At 42.0% G+C, this 20,646-nt stretch overlaps 1 protein-coding gene across 1 annotated transcript in view; it reads right to left on the reverse strand.

Moving 5' to 3' along the window:
• ANK2 (ankyrin 2, neuronal) overlaps positions 1-20,646 on the reverse strand; it is a 329,331-nt gene that overhangs the window by 108,894 nt on the left and 199,791 nt on the right. Inside the window, exons 6-12 of the mRNA XM_009320420.1 lie at positions 17,855-18,040; positions 17,359-17,382; positions 15,068-15,166; positions 13,805-13,903; positions 5,474-5,572; positions 3,145-3,342; positions 29-127 (exon numbers count right to left, since the gene is read on the reverse strand). Coding sequence (XP_009318695.1) covers positions 29-127; positions 3,145-3,342; positions 5,474-5,572; positions 13,805-13,903; positions 15,068-15,166; positions 17,359-17,382; positions 17,855-18,040 — 804 coding nt within the window. The remainder of the gene's footprint in view (positions 1-28; positions 128-3,144; positions 3,343-5,473; positions 5,573-13,804; positions 13,904-15,067; positions 15,167-17,358; positions 17,383-17,854; positions 18,041-20,646) is intronic.

The raw sequence follows: 20,646 nt of genomic DNA on the forward strand, positions 1-20,646 counted from the left end.
TTCTTCAGGACATGAAACATTTTTCTACCTCTGTTATAGCCTGGATTGAAGCCCCATATTTCACCAGGAGTTCCATGACTTTGATGCGATTTTTCTTGCAGGCAATGTGCAGTGGAGTAAAACCATTCTGTGCAAAAGACAGTCATGTTAGTTAAAAACATGCAGCTACACCTTCCACACAGCTCCATGCTGGCACGCTGGGAGCACAAGTGTTAGAGTACCAGAAGCAACTGTTCTTTAAGCACAACAGGTTATGAACTACAGACATCTCCCAGCAGTCTGAGGCAGAACAAAGCAGCGCCGCTGCTTTCTTCTCAGGCAATGGAGAGAAACCGAACTTCCACCTCCAAAACCCAAATACAGACATGCCCGTCCTGACTTCCACGTGTACGCGTGCGCGCATGTCTGTATGTGGTTCCGAAGGTTGCACACATGTATACGTAAGGATGACTTAAAGTGGTTCCCAAGATTGCCTAACACAAGGAAAATACAAGAAATGATAGTGATCACTTTGAAATCAGTTAGTGTTTTTGAAATGTATAAAGCATATTCTGTACCTCTCTAGGAAAAGAACAGAGTTCTTCCAGATTCCACCTTGTTTTGTCTTTTTAGAGTATCTTGTAATCTAAGCATCTATGTCTATTTATTTTTATACTCATGCATCAATCTGCAGTATGCTGTATTCGTGTCTGTGTGTGTGCGCGCGCGTTCTGTGAGGTATCTTAAGTAAACAATCACTACTTCAGCCGTGGTTTCGCGATACGACGTGTTCACTCTTGAAGCATTTGCGGCCCCCCCCCCTCCTTTATTCCTGCCCGGCTGAGTCATAAAGCATTGTAAGCCAGGTATCAGCCCTCATCTGGATTAAAATTAAGTGGGGCAGGGACAGGAATGAAAGGCGGGTGGGGAAGGGAACATCTTAAATGGAGATGGCCACCTAGTATTTTGTATTGTGAGACAAGAGTTTTAGTGTTGTGCTTACCATCAGCACGTGTTCATTTCTCGGAAAACGCTTATTCAGTAAGATTGGGGCCCAAATCAAAGCATGTCTTCATACTCTATACTGTAATACATGCTTCGACTTCAAGCTTTTTTTACGTACTGTTATAGTTAACGCAGGCTAAGTGTGTGCCTAAAGCTAAGCAAACACATTATTCACTGGAGGTGAACATTTTAGTGCAAAGCACAGGTAACATTTTTAGATAACGCTGGAAAATTGCTATATTTTCTAATGAAAAGGATCAGTGTTGCTAAACAATCAACTAGCAGTAAACAGACCTTATCAGTGAAATCTTAGCTCATGGAAAGAGGCATGTGACAGATTATTCTACAGTCAGCTTCTGTTAAGGGAAATGTTAATTACTAGTTGATCTGAAGGTGCTTTAAAGCATATACAAATTGAAAAAGCTAAGAACCCATAGAGTGCTTGTATCCCCAAATCGTTTTGCAAACATTAACAATTAGTGTTTTTAAATCTCGCTGAAAATGAGTTATTTCTAAAATGTATTCCATCACAGGACTCTGCTGAATATTATTACTATTAGCCCTCTCCAATTTCTAAAGAAGGACTCAAAACCGTTAGAGATTTTACCTCCCGCTCAACATCGCCCAATATATTTCATAGGGAGTTTTACTGTTTCAGAAGTTTCCATATTTTCACTTAATTTTACTGCCTGAGTTGATTTAATTTTGCTGCTTCTATTTAAGCGAGGAACAGTTTGATGGGGGAGAGGAGAAGGCAGAAAAAACGTGCCACTAACAGAAACTACGAGCATCATTTAATGTTTTAAATACTGTAAACAAGCCAGAGGCGACAAGTCCCTGATGGGAGAGGAAACGAGAGAGGGGAGGAAAAACCAGTCTGGAGGGGAGAGAGCGGAGAGGCAGAGGCCTGAGGGTGTTCTCCTTTCATTTCAGATGCTTCTCCGGGAGGGAGGGAGGGACGGGGAGGAGCAGAAGGTATATTTCTGGTCATGGAAGGAAAGAAAGAAGATGTGGGGGCTAGCATATAACGTGTATGTGTGGGTAGCTGAGGAAAGTACAGCTACAGGAAAGTACAATCAGAAGACTGGCAAGAAAAACAAGAAAGGATGAAAACAGCATCGAAAAAGATCAACCAAGTGAACGTGATACCGGGAAAGACAAAACAAGGAAAGCGTAAGAAGAGGAAGCAAGAGGGGTTACGGGCTTTGGGGGTGTAGAGAGGCCAAGAAAAATGAGAGGGCAGAAGAAAACTGCGTCAATAATAGTCAGTTCCAAGGAAGTAAGGGATAGGGGGAGCCTTCACAGGAAAACGCAGGGTCGTATTAAAGGCAAGAAGCTGGGGAAGACATCAGAGTGGCCTGCGGTGGAAGTTCTCTGGAGGCACTGAATGCAGCAGGCAGCGGCAGACTTCTGGCCATGCAGAAGCATCTCAGGTGTTCACAGCCTCTTTCTTTCCCCCACTGAGTGTAATATGTTGGTATTTTGACTTCCAGCCAGCTAACAGTTCATGGGGACGCTTCCTATTAGAGAAAATTGGAATCTTGTCTGGGTTTGGATAGATGAAAGACTCTTGAAAGCTTTATATGTTCCCGAGGCCAAATGTGATGTTTTTCTCTCAGTTAGGGGATAATGGGCTGACCAGTGAGTGAAAGGAATCATACCTGTTTTCCTGTAAGCATCAGAAGAACTGTTTTTTGAAAAGGAAGAGGAGTGGCACCTAATAGAGGGGAACGTCATAATTTGATAAATGCAGAAATATTAGCTTTTTAATATATTTTCTCCATGCCAATTAACTTACTGATTCAGTTGAAAGCTCAGAAATTGTGTTATCATATCACATAGTATGGAAGACTGAACTATTAATTCAGTAAAATACCAGCGCATACGTTAGCATCAGCTAGAAATGGCTCTGATTTTGGGAACTCTGCAGAGCTTCCAGACCTGATACTACAGCCACTTGCCACGGGACGTGGCCCACGACTAGGCCTACTGATACGACACACAATACTGGTAACCAGCAGGCGTGACAACCCCTGTTGTTACTGCAACTGTTTAAGGTTGTTGGAGTTTGTTGACGGAGTTTTCACTTGGCTGTACTGGTAAGAGCTACTCATCTGCCCTGGATAGCTTTGTTACACGACACGGGTGGGACAGGTTTACCAGGGCGCGAGCATTGGGATTTGCTCTCTTGTCCAGAAGGAGTTTGGTGACACGATAGTGGCCGCAGTGCGCAGCCACGTGGAGGGCGGTCAGGTAATCCAGCGTGACATCATCCACGGGGGCTTTGTGCTGCAGCAGGTGCTTGACGCATTCCACGTGGTCCCCCTGGGCCGCCATGTGAAGCGGAGAGAGTCCATTCTGTGGCAAAAGAGAACAGAACAGTAACTCCCAGAAACCCTCACTTAGATCGTGGCACGTATTAGAAGGATGCCGTCATGAGTTTGCGGAGTACCCCCGTCACTGAAAGAGAGCCGCATCTGAGCTACGGGCTGGAAGAAAAAACGAAAAAAGCTATAGCCACCCCTCCCCTTCCAGAAAATACAGGCAAATTTAGAGGAACATCATATAATTAACTAAAATCAGAATTTAATCAAAGCAAAAGAATCTAAGGGTTTTGCCTCATGATTTAATAAAACATATCTTGACCTTAAAAGAAAGTTCTGGGGATACGCATCGTAACACTAAGACATAGGTTGTATGTTAGTTAGAGGAAAAGCACCTACTTACCCATCAGCGTATTTATTAAGGAACCTATCTTTTTTTCTTCAAGTGTTTAATGAAAAAACAAATTATATTGGCAAACCTGACCCCTGAGCTTCTGGGAAATGACACTTTCAACCACCACCATGGTTGGAGCGTTTGTTCAAACCATAATACTTGAAGGGCAGTGGAAGCAGGAGTTTTAGAGCCCTGTCTGGCTTTAATAGATCTTTTTGTAAATACTGAAGTCCATGGAAGGTAGACAATTAAGAGGAGAGAGAATTGTTGCTATTAATATGTATAACAAGTTGTTTTCAGAAGAAAATAGTTTTAATATTTACGTATTTGTCTGTCTCCAGTTTGGAACCACCTGCTTCGGTTGGAAGTTAGAAGAGGAAGTTGCTCTTTCATCTAATTTCACGTTACATGCAATAAGGTACTGAAAAAGCACTGCGTGTTTAAAGGCAGACTATAACATACAGACTTGAACAGGTAACTGACTTGGTGCGATCAAACTGACTGTTTATTTGTCACCTGGAAGGAGGGAATTATTCACTGGACAGTTCTGCTCTGCTCAATCCTCAACACCGTGGGGAGGTCCAGATGCTGCCACAGCAACGCTGATATTCTGTCCTGACTGCCAACATCTGCCTTTGAATGGCAACATCTGGGAATCCTGCCTGAAGCGTGCACAGTGGTGGCAGGGTCTGTTCTTCTGAGCCTTTCTGCCTCTTAGTGAAGTGAGGGTGTTGACACATGAGGTTCACCCAACCGCCTTCTCCCACCAAAAGGAATCGGGGAAACTATAAGGAATCTTTTCCCCCCCAATTCCCATCTCCCTGTGGATCCCTCCTGCATAAACAGATGACCTGGACTACTTGGTGCTATCAAGGATGCACAGCTTGAGCACATCCTTATTTCATGTAGTTGATATGCTCGCAACCCAGCGATAGAACCTCCTGAAGACTATCAAAAGAAAATCTTGAGTCTCCAACAAGGATAACTATGGGTCAGAATACACTAATTGCCCTCGTTTTGAGCCATGTTTGCGGGAGCGGGGCCCAGTAAACAGCGCAATGGTCTGAAACTGGTATTTAAATTGTTCGTCCCTCCTGATCTTCCAGGGGACCTTCAGCATATCATTGCAATACTCTATCCCACTGTTCTCCAACTAATCATACCAGCTGCCTTTGTCAGGCGCTCTGAAATTTACTGATGTGAAGTGCTGCTCAGAGGGGTTTGCTACTATACTACAAGTATCTTTCTCAGTAGTTTGACCAACGGGACAGCATTTGTACGAAATGCATTTATCTTCGATGGGCGCTTTTCAGAAATCAGTAAGAACACACTGAAATCATCTTCCATGTCTGAAATAGTCCGTGAAAACAATTCGGAGAAACTGCAAATCACAGGTCCTAGTTAGCTTATATGAGGGATCGGAAAATACATACCAGGAATGGTCTCTCAGGAGTGACTGACCCAGCTTTCCCATCTCTGTGTCCTACAGTCTTAGGAAGCAACAAAAGTGAAGTGCTCGCAGTAGCACTGCCTATCATGTGTTCAGTCTGATATTATAGAGAGGGGCACAGAAGTGTATACCGTTTCGTATATTTGGAAAGGATAGTCCCTAATTATGTAAGAAAACCTTATTTTGGATCATTCTACCTATTAATACATTTCCTTTGGGAGAACAGAAATGTTCCTGTCTTCTTCCTTGTCCTTTCAGTGACATTGAAAAGTCTGTGGAAAGTTACATAGAGCTGTTAACAGATTCTAATAAGACACACACCTTGGTCCGTGCAAGCAGTGGGGCACCTCGTTCCAGGAGCAGCTCCACAACTTGGTCGTGTCCACTTCTTGCAGCACAGTGGAGTGGGGTGAGTCCATCCTTAAAGTCAAAGGAGGGAAAACAAATGAGCACGTCCCCACTGTCCGTCCTGGCACTCTGAGGAACACCCTTCCAGGAATGCAGCCCCACAAGCGTGTGAAAAAGCTCCTTTTTTTTCACTCCTAACGGAAGGTGGCTCCACAACATGAAGCTTCATCCCTGTTCTTCCTTGCACCAGTAAAGGACACCCTAAGGTTACCGTTTCAGAGAGGAAACCCATTGTGTGTTGAAATCTCTTATCAAAGAGGATAATGTGAGCATGCATGGCCTCCTCCCCTCCTTCTTCTCTGCACGGCTTTGAGATTGTATTGCCGCTCCCTGGATAACGTGTGCTGGGCCAAGGATGCTCCATTAATCAACTCTTGTTCTTTGGATTGCTTTTGACGCGGGAATGAAACAAGAAATGTTCATACTAGAAAATTTACTCTAGAATTTATTTGTTTTTTTTTTTTAAACAGGCAGCTGGAGAAAGATGATTTTAAAACAGAGAAAAAGAGAAAGAAAGAAACAAACAGAACAAAGCCTTTCATTTCTGAGATCGAGTGGTGAACAAAGAGCTAATGATTCTTTGCTAAAATTGCTGTGAGACCACCAACTCTGCAATATTTTTTCCGTTGCAGAAACCACCCTATGCCAAAAGACTTGCTGAGGCTCCTCAGTAATGACCACAGCAGTGGTGGCAAAAGACGTGTCAATGAAACATTTAGACAGGAGAATGCATTCTAGGTAATTCTACTACAGTTTGGACTTTATACAGAAAAATACAGGAGATACGAGGCAAGAAAAATGGTTGCAAAAGAATTTTAGTGCTGAATGACAGAAAATAGAAAATGCGTAAGATACAGAAACCCAAGTTTTCATCTCATTAGACCTCGATATTGCTCAAGCATGCGCTCGGCGAGGTCATCAATACTCATTCAGTATAGGTTTATAAAGGCGAAATGGTAATAGTTTTTAATCACAAGAAAAACCTTCTCCCTTTGAGACACGCTGCTCACCTTAGATGAGGTAGATGCTATTATTCTAGGGTGCTTTCTCAAGAATCCAGTAACAGCATGATTAAAAGATGAATATACTGGTCTGAGATAGATTTACCACTTAGAGGTTAAAAAAAGGCGCAAAAATGCAAAAACACGGCCTTAAGTATGAGGTAGTGGCCCTGCTTCATAGACAGATACACTGTTTGCCCTGCTGGAATTTGGAGGAAGCCTACATCGCTATATTTTTACTTCTACTACTAACATTTTAAAATTAAAAGCAGCTCCAGACTGCAGAGTGCCATTGCAATCGCAACATCATTTTGGCTGTGCAAACATAGCCCTGTAATACTCGACAAAAGGTAGTTCCAAGAAGTAGATCCTCCCTCATCCTCAGTTTCGAAAGCACAGAGTCAGCTCCACCGCGGTGAGGAACTGAAGTCTGCAGGGAGGAATTTTCCTCCCTTACTTATCTACTGTTTCCAGAGATCTTTCAGGAACACGTGAAGGGGTTAGGCGTGCCTTGACGCTCACGATCTCAGAGGCATCACTAAATCCCATGGAAGCTTTGCAGTGAAATTCAACAGATGCAAGATCAAACCCGCAAACAGAATTCGAGGCTGTTCAGCACCTGGCAGATTGGGTCAATGTAAAGGAATTGGGTTTAACTGGCTTCTCCGGGTTTTTTTTTCTGCGCTGAAACTTCAGAGTCCCCTAAATCAAGTCTTTATACGCACAACTGAGGCATATTTTCATCTCGCTGCCAGAGGGATTCATACACATAATTCCCATTAGCGTTACTAAGGTGAGAATATATCCTAAACGTATTTCTAGGAAAGGTATTTATTTGGTAGTTCTTTCCAGTTTCTGGCCTTTTGTGCTCTACATTTTTAATCAATGTGGGAGGTTCACTTTCCCTATCTGCATAGTGACTTTGATGTTATTCTATTTAATAGAACAGCAAAAGAAAGGCAGAATTGTGTGAATCCTTGAAAAAAACAGGACAAATCTCCAGAGGGAGAAAAAAGAAGAAAAATACAAGCTAAGCAACCCATCAACTCCACAAGAAAGTCTACCTAAAACAAAAATAAGAACTAAATCATTAAAAAGCACGATTTCTCCTCTGCTCTTATCTATAATTCCCTCTAAAAGAAGAGATAAAAATTTGCTGCCTATCCTATTCTATCCTGTCGTGGCTTTGATAAGTGCCTCATCATTTACTATCTGTGTACTTTCCAGTAAGTGAATGAAGCAATATGCTTTGCAGCCTTCCCATATAACCCTCTTCTCTTCCCTCTTTCTGCCCTGGGGAAAAAAGCATGTATATTTTAAAATCATTGTATATTTAATACTTTAGATTCTATTTTTGCTTATATGCTTTCTTCAAAGATGAGGGAGATTGCAAAGGGAGAGCTGTTGTAGTAGAAGAATTAGTACACAATACAATGAGGACAAACTGACATTAGCCAACATCAAGAGACACACTGGTGTACCAAATTAGTCCTCTTTTGCACCATTATCTATTTGCAGTGAACCTCAGTGCTCTGAAATCCATTGCAGGGGTTTGTCTACGTACTTTCTTAATCATTCCACTGCTAATTGGTACACCACGTGAATTGAAGAAGACATGCTGACCAAAAATGTCCATTTGACGGGACACACAACACCGGGTCGAAGAGACACAGACTTTGAAGCACAGATAATGGATATCCCGTAAACACAAAGGCCGCCATGCCGGGAGACAAGAAATCCAGCAATTTTATATTTTAAGAAGTCCAGTATTTACCTCCTCATCCCAAACAGTACATAATGGAGAGTCAAATGTTTTCATCTTCCAAGTGACATCCTGCACCTGGTGTTCTGTTGTTCCCGTATGTGGCACGCTCCTAGCTCACGCTTTGCAATGTAACCAACAGCTGGGTCACTGTCAGAAATGACACTACAATCCTCTCTGTACGTATGGAAGCCATGCAATTCCATCACTCCTAATTTCCTCTTAAATGGATCTCAAAATAGAATGCAAACTTTCGCCTTTCTTTCTTGAAAATCCATCGCTGGTCATTTTTTAACCTGCAACATTAATTCTGAATTCTGTGCATGACTCCTAACTGCGGGGCTCAGGAAGATAAATTATTGGGTCATTTCACAGTGATTAAAATGCTTTACTTCAGCTTACCAGAGAGACCGAGAGAAAAAGAAGCTGTGCTTACGAGAGATTCTTAACGGGAATTGATACGGGCAGCATCTTAACAGAAGGGCAGTTGCGCACATTCAGTGCTCATTCGAACGAAGACTGACGATGGCACGTGAACATCAAAGGCCAAATTATCAAAGAATTCTTCTGAACTGCAGCTGCCTATTCTCAGTTTCATAAAGGTGAAATAAAATTTTAGTATTCTGTATGTTAGACGTGCAAAATTGTCTAAATTTTCTCGGCAAATAAAGGCCTTTTCATGTGTTCATTTGCCATTACTACTAAACCTCATCCCTTTAAAAATGAACAAGGCAAGCCTCCCTCTCGCTCTAAGCTCTTGGAGTCCTGGCATAATTAAACACGCTCTGAAGTATTCCTCCAGGTCTGCCATTCAAAGTACAAATTTTAAAAATACAGCAAAAAATATACCATGCGTTTGCTTGAGTAATAAGGTGTTGACTTAAATAATTCTAAGTAACGGTCACTATCTACATAGCTTGCTTAGCTAATCTGTACAACATCCCTTCCCGCTCCCTTGTAAACATTATATGAATCCACTACATTTTTTATAGCAAATATCTGCATTGTGATTAGATATTTTTCATATATCTATATTAATATGCTGTAAACATAGCACAGGGCCAAGACAAGCTTAGGATCCTGCTGCAATGGCTTTAAGGTAGGAAACCCACTACCAGGTGGCAATAGCAGAGCGCCGTGCCTCTTCCGTCAGGATGCACGTATACAAAAGGAGACATTATTACAAATAAATCTCAGTAGGTTCCCAGAACGAGTGTTAAGGGGTGTCTGAAGCACACCGACCACAAAAAACCCAACGCAAACCAAACCAAACCAAACCAAAATCAAAGTTCCACCCCCCCCCAGCTTCCTTCCTTTCCTTTTCCCATTGGTATCGTCCATCTCTGTGACCGACCTTCCACTTCTTTCACCTCCAGCTGAGCCTCCTTTCTTTTCTGTGGCCCTCCTCCAACCCAAATGGCATACCAGACTTTCTCCCCACCATTATCACGTCTACTCCCCTCCTCTGCTCCAGCTGCCACGCTCCAGGCACACAACATGTTTACTTTCCCACACAATAAGCTTTCCATTCCAAGACTAGATGCTCTGTTTCATTCCAGGGATTTTTTTCAACGGTAAATACTCTGGACAAGAGCCTGCAAGAGGAGTCTAAAGAAAAGCCCCAGAGCAAGAAAAAATTAATTTCAATGTTGGCAAGATTCAACAGGAAGAACACAAAATGTGTGACAACTTCAGCATCTGAGACAGGTGATGAACGTGTTCCTCCCCCGCTTCTAAGGGTGTTTGCACACAGTCCCACAAAAATAGAAATACCAGTAAGGTGACAAAGGCCTGTGAATAACACTCTATTTTAAAAGTAAAAAAGCATACAAAAACTAAAAAAGTCTCACATTCTCGTTCTTTTTTTTCCCTATACAATTTATATAGAGAGATGATAAACACAGAGATATTGCAAAAACTGCATTCATAAAGAATCCTCCTAAACCCCTTTAACAGTCAGTAACATTTCAATGTCCCGCATATCCTTACTGTTACTATTCCATTATATTAGAATACTTTTTTTTTAATAGGAATCTATATATTTTGGGCATGCTGAAATTGCTCTGCTTTTAAATGCTTAAAATAATTCTCCCTGTAATAATCCTTACTACGTTTCAGGAAGGCTGTAAATGCTTTCCTTCTCTCAAAGTGAGATCTGATAATTGCCATGTTACTCTTGACCACATGACATCGATTTAATCCTAACTTGAACTTTCTGCCATCTTCTAGAGAACAAGTTTCCGCACGCTGATTGCTAGCCACAGTCTGCACAATTGCTTCTGAAACCCAGCTCCACTGGTCTACCATCGTAAGTTGTACAGGCCAGAAGTTTAGCTAAATTTTAAAATTTTAAACAAACATATGTCATCGAAGTTCTTATTCAGGTAAACTTGTAGAGAATATAGGTTTGCCTAAGATTTTAAATATGAAATCTTTTAGCATAAGAAATTTTACGCGTTAATTACTTAGCAAACGGAACTCCAGATAAGGCCCATATGTAAACAGAAGTAGCGCAAACGTAGATATAACAGACAGTGCTAACCAAAGTATCCTATTAATATCATTGGGAATGGAGTTTACATTTTTGCTTTAGATACAATCTAAAAGAGAAGTGAAATTCCACATTTTAAAAATTTACTTAGTAGTTCGTTGAGAAAAATCATTAAAACTTGCTAAAAAAATTTAAGTAAAATATTATTTTAAAATACCTAAGTGCAGCAAGCAGATTTACTAGCAATTCTACATCTTTATACTCTAGTGAGAAACGCCATAAAATTTCAGCAAGTACATTATGAAATGTATAGAAAATAAAAATATGTAATTCCTGCAGGAAGCGGGGCTTTCCTCTGACATGCAACATTAACCATGGAACAGTAGGACACATGCATAATTTACTCCCTTTGAAGAACGTACATTTTAATTTATTTTTTTTAGACAATACAGGGGCTCCTAATGGATCATTCCAATGGAACATTTTCAAACATAAAAAGATTTCACAGATTAACTCTGCAAAATTAAAGTACTGAGCCTCATCTGAAATCTGTTACAATAACTTTTTGCTCCTTAATTTATGCATCATCAGATGTCATGGAATAAAGCAAGTTAAAAATAAACTGAATGAAAGCCGTGAGTCCTTTTTTAACCCAAGAGCTTATTTGGATGCGGTATGGAGACCAAGAATAAAAGCCCAAGCTATCGGGCAATGAAATATCCTAGTACATTTAATTCCACTGTTTTTCAGTGAATCTGACCTACTGGAAGAACGCAGGTGGAAAGGCGGGTATGGCAAGGCAAGCACGTTAGTACCGGGGTGGAGGAGGCAGAAGTCTGTCCTTTAAAGTACAGAACACACGTATGCACGGCATGCAGCGCGCAGCCTACCTCTTCAACACCCTACATACTCACGGCCGTCGCAAAGCACACAAGGCATGCGGACAAAGCAAAGGGAAAAGAAAAAGACGCCGAGATGCTATAAACAGCTGGCACGAAGACAAGACCACGCCACAGAGAGACTGACAGCAAAACCAAAGCTCTGGAATCTTCCCCACTGTGAAGTACAGGCAGCCGACCGCCACCGTGTGCCTTTGAGCAGGGAGAAGGCAGAAGATGGGAGCAGAAGGAAGCTGCTGAGCCTCTGCACACTGGGATACGTGTGCTTTAGGACACCTTTACGGGTTTTCACCGATATCTTTGTGCTGACAGCTTCTGAGCTGATGTAGCAGCTGACAAAGGCCAGGAAGCCAAGACGATGAGAAGACTCTAAAATTAGCACCTTCCACCTACATTGGGCAAAGTCCTGTTCTTTCGGTTTCATTCACAACTGCACATCAATCTTTGCGGGTGAGCGGGGAAGGGAATACACCTTGACCTCCTAAAATCCAAGACGTCCTTTACAACCATCTGTGCCAACTTGTCTAAAACGAGTATCTAAATACTGTACAGGAAATAGGTGAATTCAATACTGTCATTCCACAGGCCAAACGGACCATTTCTGTGTGACTGCTGCGCTTATGAGTATGTGGAATATCCTGGCTGCAGCGTATTATTACCATTTCATGCCTCTTTACCGTGAGATTTTAGGGACTTGTCGAAAATTTGACTGGGGATGATTTACTGCACACCTTTATGAGAGGCAGCATTTTCCATCATCAGTAGTTTAAAAAAAAAAAAAGGAGAGCAAGAAAGACATCATTTCATAAATAATCAGAAATCAAAATCATAATCACATACAGATACGATAATCACGACTGTCTTCCTAGCTTACGAAGCAACAAATGGTTGATGTAATTAATATCAAAGTAACTGCAGAGGTTGAATCAACCACAAGGGCAGTTGGCTGCAATATCCTCTACCTTCCTACCTTATTAAACAAAAACTCTTATGTCCAGCTCTCAACTCTGTGTTCTAAAACGTCCTCTGTTACTTGGAGATATAATTTTGCAGATCAGCGCTCAAAAACCAATAGCTTTCAAGAATGAGTCCTGTGCAGTTCAGCTCGCATAAACGACCGCGTTTTCCTAGGTGACTCCAAAATCCCATTTGAAATAATTAGCCCTGCCCATACGAATTGACGGGGTTTTCTTTTGTCCTGAATGACTGCAAAATCACCCATAAATAACGAGCACAGTATTGGTGCGGCATTTCAGCGGGACAACTGGGAGGAGGAAGCCAGTGAGAGTCACCTAATTCTCTGAGGTTAGTCTGGGGAAGAGGCGAGTGGCTGCTGGCACAGAGTAGGTTACTTGGTCCCAGTAATGACTCTTCAATAAAAAGCGACCGCCAGCCCACTTACAGCGGTTTTCATGAGGCGTACCGTGACTGGCACCGACGTTTAGGAGTCAGGGGACTGAAAGGCTTAGCTGAGTCCAGACCCTCCACTTCCCATTGCTGTGCAGCACGCGTGTTCTTGTGTCGCGTGAAGCTGGACCAACTAGCAGGCTTATTTCCTCAAAAAGATCAGTTTCATCAGCTTTTTCTGCTATGATGTAGGTAGATTATACAGGAGACTAAAGGAAAGATTATTTCTGCCTCCTACTATCACCAATACCTGCCATTCTTTAGTCTGATACCATAGAAAACAGTCTACATAAAACAAATAATCCGAAAACTAAAGGTAGGATTCTGAATTAAAAAAAAAAAAAAAAATTCTTTATAAATTATTCTTGGAGGCACAATTTCAATTTGGTCCAAGTTTCAAAAAGACTACCCTTGTGAGGAGGCAATGTTTAACATTTTTGGAGCTGTGTCCAGCTGAACTTTTTTTTTTTTTTTTTTGAGTCATTTATAACAGCTGCATCTAATGTCTCACTTTAGGAACAGAGAACAAGACACGATTACTGAAGCTGAATTCCTAGCTACGAATCTCGGTGTTCCCAGTCTCCGGCTTAAAAAAAAATAACAAAACCAAAAACAAGCAAGCAAAAAATCCCAATCCATTCCCAAGAAGGGACAACATCGTATTCGGGGAATAGAAAGACTCACCCTGGTTTTGGCATCGATCTGCCCTCCGCGATCCAACAAGAGCTTCACCATGTTTGTGTTTCCCCTTTTGGAAGCCACATGCAGTGGGGTGATTCCATTCTACACCATGAAAAGAACAAACAATGAGCATGATGGATTTGAAGGTGTAAAATGGCGTTCGGATCACAAAAAAAATGAGACCATCACATTGTAGAGAATAAACAAAAATGTACTTGAGCATCGGAGCTAGGCACACACCGTATAAGCTAGAGTTAGTAATTCCTTTCTAAGCAAGAATCTTTATTCACTGTTCGGGGTTTTTTAATAAACGAAGAAGCGCATCTGCCAAAGCAGCAAACGTCACAGTCCCAGAGTCGGACAAATAAACAAACACGTACCAGAGTCCCAATGAGTCAATATTCACAAAACACTGATGCATTTAAATCACTGCAACGTACACAGAGTACACAAATGCGTGACTCCTACACAAAGGAACCTTCTTAGTGTAGCGCCAATAGCGTAAAGGAGTAGGTCCTGTTTAGGCTGAAAGTCCTTGCAAACGCTTTGGGTGAGGGAAGAGGTAATATTAGCAGCTATTCCAGACTGGCAACAGGAGGAAGTCAGTCTGAAAGGCAGAACCCTAAAGTAATTCAAAGTGTGTCTGGCAAAATCAAGCAGAAAATTGTGCTCCAGTGGCTATGCTGAGGTACGGATTACCAGAGGTTTTCATGGCACCAGATGCCATGCTTCAAACTACGCAACGTACAACAGCAAAGAGACTATAGTATGTAGCTCTGCAGTTGTTTACCATAAAAGAGCAGTCACGATTAACTAGTACTTTTATTGTTGCATTTATAGAATGGCAATATACCTTACCTTATTTTTTCCAGATATGTTTGTATGTGAAAATATCAAATTAAAGCAGCAGAGTAAATACTGACTACTGAAAAAGCCAATAAATCCTACATGTATTTCTGGAGTATGTCTAACTGACAGGAAAGCTGAAGTGAGGTGACACATTATGAGAATATCAGCTTTCTGGAGCTAGTCGAAGGAGCCTGCTTCCTTCAGCAGGGAATACTGGTCGCTGCTCAACTCCCAAGGACTCTGGTGCATTGCACGGAGGCAACCTTTAAGAATTACCGCGACAAAAGACATCTTTGAACACAACGGAATTTCAGCATCACTTTGCTCCTCACTTACTCCTGACTAAGAATTAGACAAAGAAAGACTCCCACTTTCGCAGGCCGTTGCAACTAAGAAGAGAAAGAAATTCCTCCGTACCCTTGCTGTGAAATCGACTGCAGCTCCTCGGTTTAGCAGAAGCGTTGCCACGTTGACGTTTCCATAGTGCGCGGCTATGTGCAAAGGTGTAAAGCCACTCTACAAAGGGAAACAGCCCTTAGTATAGAAATCATTTTATACAAGGTAATCAACTTAACTAGAACTTGATTTTAAAAGCTGCTGGCAAACAAACGTATCGTGTCGATTTTATCCAGATCATCTATAATACAGCACAGTCTTTCAGGCAGAGAGTGCCATTTTCATATGAGAGGTTATCGGAAGTGCTTTGTTCTTTCGTTCTCCAATTCCGTGTTCTGAATCAGTGGCCAATAAGAAAAGTAGCTTTCCTCATATAAAATATTAATATATTAGCCATTCTTAAAGAAAATAAAGGAAGTTTCCTTCTTACAGTTCAGAAGCAACATGGGTCTTTTGGGCTGCATCTGTTTACTGGTTTTGGATGAACGACCACAAAAGTTGTTGGACTCTTATTTTACTGCTCATAGAATAAATATTGACAGCATGGTTCAATACTTGGGGGGTTGGACTAGATGATCTTTAGAGGTCCCTTCCAACCCAAACTATTCTATGATTCTATGTTTCCTTCTTTTTTTTTCCTTTTTTTTTTTTTTTTTGAAAAAGCAGTGGTAATTCAACACGTAACCCACAAATTTGGTGTACATGAGAAACTACTTAGTAGCATAGTACAAGAATCATAATTATTTATACTTATATACAATTTGAATATCAAAGGATCTGAAGAAACTTTGATACATCAGAAAAATCACAGTTTACTTATTGCCTCTTGAACACTAGAAGGTGAAACCTGCTCCAGCTACGAGATGTAGAATTGCTTGACAACAACATAAAAAAGATTAATTCTTTGGAAAGTAGGACACAGAGCAAGCTTTTAGTCTCACAAGTAATTCAGGTAGAAAGGACCTTGCTTTTGAGGTTTCCCTGAAGAGCTTTACACTGATTTGATCAGGTCTTACAGTTAGTTATGGAAAGAGAGAATACTTTTGGCTTCTAGACTACACTGTGTTTTCGACTAGGCTTCATTTCTTTCAGTGTACAAATCATCATTTTAGGCTACTCATGGAATATTGAAACGTAGGCAGATGTTGCACTCTGAAATCAACTTTATTCCCAAAAGATAAAGCAGCCGGCCCACTATTTTACCCTAATTCCATTTACTTCCTTGCCAGCCCACAGGTGATCCTGGTGAAAGTACAGTCACACACTCATTAAATTCACAGTCGTCCTGCCGTGATAAACGGCCAGGGAAATGTCTGCCGGGGGTATCAGGCACACAACTACGACACTGCGTTAAGCTACAGACTGAATGCGTACTGCATTAACGACTACCTTCTCGCGGACACACGTCTGCCGGGCGACAAACGAGAGCTAAGCCCCTTCACATCTACCACGGTGGAGGACGTGCCCGTGGGCAGCTGCCGGGGAGGAGCTGAACATCGCCGGCCGCCTCAGGGCAACTGGCCCCCGCGCGCGCGCACACCGGGTGTGACACGCTTTCACACGGGTGCGTCCGCTCAAAATTCACTCCCCCATCTAACAGAGAAACTCCGTTATTTAAAAGCCGGCATTCAAATAATGACCGCATTCTCGGAAAGAATTCTTTTTCCTAAACGTGACAATAATCTTTAGGGGAGAAACCGCAGCTCTAGCCAATCAGACCCACGATTTTTAGTGGAAGTGCTTGGAGAGTTGGTATTTCCAGGATCTGTGTGAGAAATGCAGTATTATCTGCTGCAGGTCAATTCTGATTATGTGCTACCCCTTAAGGACTTTTCAAAACTTTATTGAAAAGATCATAATGAGAACAATGGTAAAAATAAGCAGATGCTCTGAACAAGTTTTTACCTTGGAGGATCTGATCATGTTTATTATTGTGAAAGAAGGAAAATGAATTTTATCGTTATTCTGGCTGAGCCAGACACCTTAATTTAGTTATGCCAAGTGAGTGCATTTTCATAATTAGTGAAATTGAGCTAGAAAAGCATCTTTATCCTCTTAGCTCCATTACTCGCTTCAGACTTCTTTGAACTGATGTGAATTCTCAAAAGGTTACTTCAATAGTGACACAAATAAAAAGAAATTCTAAGACAAAGGATGAATAAAAATAGGTTTGCTGAGTCACAAATTTCTGTGTATTAAAAAAGAGTCTTATCTTCACTTTTAGTGCTAAATAATAAAGAAATATTGCCACAGAGCAGAGAAAATCATTATAAGTAACAGAAAGAGTAATTAAAAATTTTTGATCTCGGTACCTCAGTCGTCCTATTCACCATCATCTGATGCAGCATGGTTTGGGAAAAAGAGGAACAATATTAAAGACTGGCCGCAAAACGAAGAACTATGTTGCTTTTTGAAATGAGTTATGCCGTTAATTATGGGAAAAGCCATTCAAGCATGCATTAACTTTAAATACAACCTATGTTCCCGTGGGCAATAAACCAGTATCCTATTTAACAGGGAAGCAGTGCTTCTGCTTCCACTCCAGTGTCTTCTGGTTTACAAATAACGAGAGAAAGCTGGTTACCAAAGAAACGGGAGGTATAACTAAAAAGCAGAAAAATGAGTAGTTTGTAATTACCGTGTAGCTAAACACCGCGAAAGGAGATATATTACTGGTGATACTGGCCACACAACTTGTCTGTCCCCAGAAAAACCTTTAACCGTTAAGACGAAGGAAGTCGAAGTTCGTTGCCCATCGGCACTCGGCCGCCTGACTACCCCGTTACCTCTGCGGCGGCAGCACGTTACCTTGGACTGCACATCGGCATTATGGTCGTTCTGCAGTAGGAGCGCCGCCGATTTGGTGTCGTCTTTTCTAGCGGCGATGTGCAGAGCCGGTAATCTCACTTTCCCCTTGGTGTCATTTTCCAGGAGGATGGCCACCGCCTGGTTGTGTCCTTGCTGCAGTGCAACAGCTAGGGGAGTGAAACCGTCCTGGTAGAGGAGAAGACAAGATGTGCTCAGTAAGCTGAAGGGCGTACGGCTTCGGTGATTTGCACAGCGCTGTTCACACACAGAAATCTGATAAGCAGACTACCAGGTGTTTTCTACCTCTGCACCACCGTCTCCAGTGAAATGACATCGGAGGCACAACTTTTTAACCCAGATGTGACTTCAAACATGTTGGAAGCACGCTTTTTCCACTTCAAAGCAGTCTTTTTTTAAGTCAAGTACAAGCAAAGGATCATTCTACACTATCTCTCTTAATTACTTCTCATCTTAAAATGGGCCACAAAGCATATTTTTAGCAATTATTTGGTAAGGATTAGTGAGCGCTGAACAAAGTAGATGTGAAACTTATAGAGGGAACCCGTTTCTGAGTATCTCACGTCTCTGCGGAAAGAAAGCATATCTTCAGATGCATTTGCTGCTGTTTCCCATTCTAAGTTACACATGGACTATGACTGAAGAAAACCAGAACACGTTTAGGAATTTATTCTAACTTGAAGCAGGAAAACATTAGATTGTTTGTACTTTTTGGAAAAACGAAGTCAGAAAAATCTCTCTGCTTTTCATTCATAATTTTAGCTTTGTTTTAAAATTATTTTCAAATTGTCTTGCTCCTACACACACACACGCCCCGGATTGCCAACGCTTTAAAACGTGTCATGGCATCGCGACTTCTTGCTATCTCAGCTGAAGTACTGCCTGCTCCCATCTCTTTTATTCTGACTAGATAAACTGAATCTAGCTCAAGTCTTGCACGCTGCCCAAGCACGCCTGTGCTGTGACCACATGCTAGATCGGAGGGCAGCTGAACCACGAGGAACAGAGCAGCTCTCCAACCGAGTCTGTGACCGGAGGCATGGTGAATAACAACGAAAGAAAAGGGAAGGGAATAAAACAAGGTCTGCTGTAGTCGGTCCTTCCGACTTAGACGAAGAGCTGACTATAGCCAGAAAGCGAGAAAACTGATTCAGATACCTTGTAAAAGGCATAGGAACGAGACGGAATTGATTTGGAATAGGAATACGGAAAGATGATAAAATAATAAAGGACAACTTAGGAAGGAATGAGAGCTAACATATGCTGAAAGAAACATCTGAAGAATTGCCGAAGCAATTTTTCCCCTTAGTAATCTAATAACATTCACTCCCTTTTGCGTAGAACTGTGGGTAAGTGCGTTGTAACAGCGATACTGCTATGGTTTCTTTCTGTAATAGAGATTAAATTCTGTTCAGTGAATTGAAAGAGGGTGAACAGCTGACGAAACAGCTGAACTGTAAAGATAATTCTGAGATTGGGGCTACATTAGGTGTTGAAATGGCTTAATGTATTTGCCTTTCGCCTCTGGGAACATGAGAACAAATCCTGGATTAGAGGCCCTGTGAAACTGAGCTCATCCTTACTCTCATTTTGTATATATACTTATACAAGCGTTAGAGGAAACGAAATATATCCAAAGGCAGTGCAAGTTTCCAAGCTTCAAAGACAAGATCGTCCATTTGATTTGCACCACTTTATCTTCCATCCTTCTCTAAAAGGACACAACTCTGTTGGCATTCCCTCTCCTATTGCTTCTGGAAAGCATGGCTGACCGGAGCTCGGAGAAAGCATTTCACTTCCCCACCTCCCCACGTGAGGACAGCCAATCTTTGATGCCAAACAGAAGGTCCTTCTCCATGTATTTCGGTGGCATCCTCAGTGCAGGCTGCCATCCCACCTTACTTAATGTACCATTTCTTCATTCCCCCCATGAGACTAACTCTGGAATGAAAGCGGACAGTGGCTCAGGCCATCCTTCAGTAACACTCGGATCACTGAAGCCATCACCACAGCAAGACCTTAAGCGGTAAGGGGGTAGACAGCCTTTGCTTTCCAAGCTGCAAAAGTGAGAACTGACCTTTCTGATGGCAGAAGACACACTTGGACTCGGGTTCAGAGAGGGTGGCATTTGATGTTTTTTTTTTTTCTCACCCCCCCCTCGCCTTTTTTAAAATAAATCAGACTATACCGCGAGTTCCAGTGATGCCTGGACGTCTGCATTCAAGCAGAGGCCACGTGGTGGCATTTGATGTTTTTTTTTTTCTCACCCCCCCCCTCGCCTTTTTTAAAATAAATCAGACTATACCGCGAGTTCCAGTGATGCCTGGACGTCTGCATTCAAGCAGAGGCCACGTGAATTATAACCACCTCGGCCTCACAGTTCCTGTAAACTCATGAATGACTTTCCATTGCACCAGATCATCACAGCCAGTAAAAGTTACCGGGAGAAAGGCAGCGAGCGGGTGAGCGCGGGCTGTAGCCGGGCCGGGCTCCTGGGGAAGCCACGGTTCCACTCGGCTCCTTCCCGAGGAGTGTGTTTCTGCCACGTTGCCTGGCAATCACAGGGGATTGCATATTTCAGAAAGCTGGCATGTAACGTGATCGCCATATATGCAGGCCACGAGAGGATTATTTTAGGAGCTGTCATCAAATGGTACAGTATCCATTGAAAGAAGGGACAGTAAAGCAGCTGTTAACACCGGCAGTTCGGTTTAAAGGGAAGGAGAGCGAGCATAAATGCACCATCATTTCAAATTCATCCATTTGTGAAGGCA

Source organism: Pygoscelis adeliae, unplaced genomic scaffold (assembly GCF_000699105.1).
Source record: "Pygoscelis adeliae isolate BGI_AS28 unplaced genomic scaffold, ASM69910v1 Scaffold143, whole genome shotgun sequence".
Lineage (NCBI taxonomy): Eukaryota > Metazoa > Chordata > Aves > Sphenisciformes > Spheniscidae > Pygoscelis > Pygoscelis adeliae.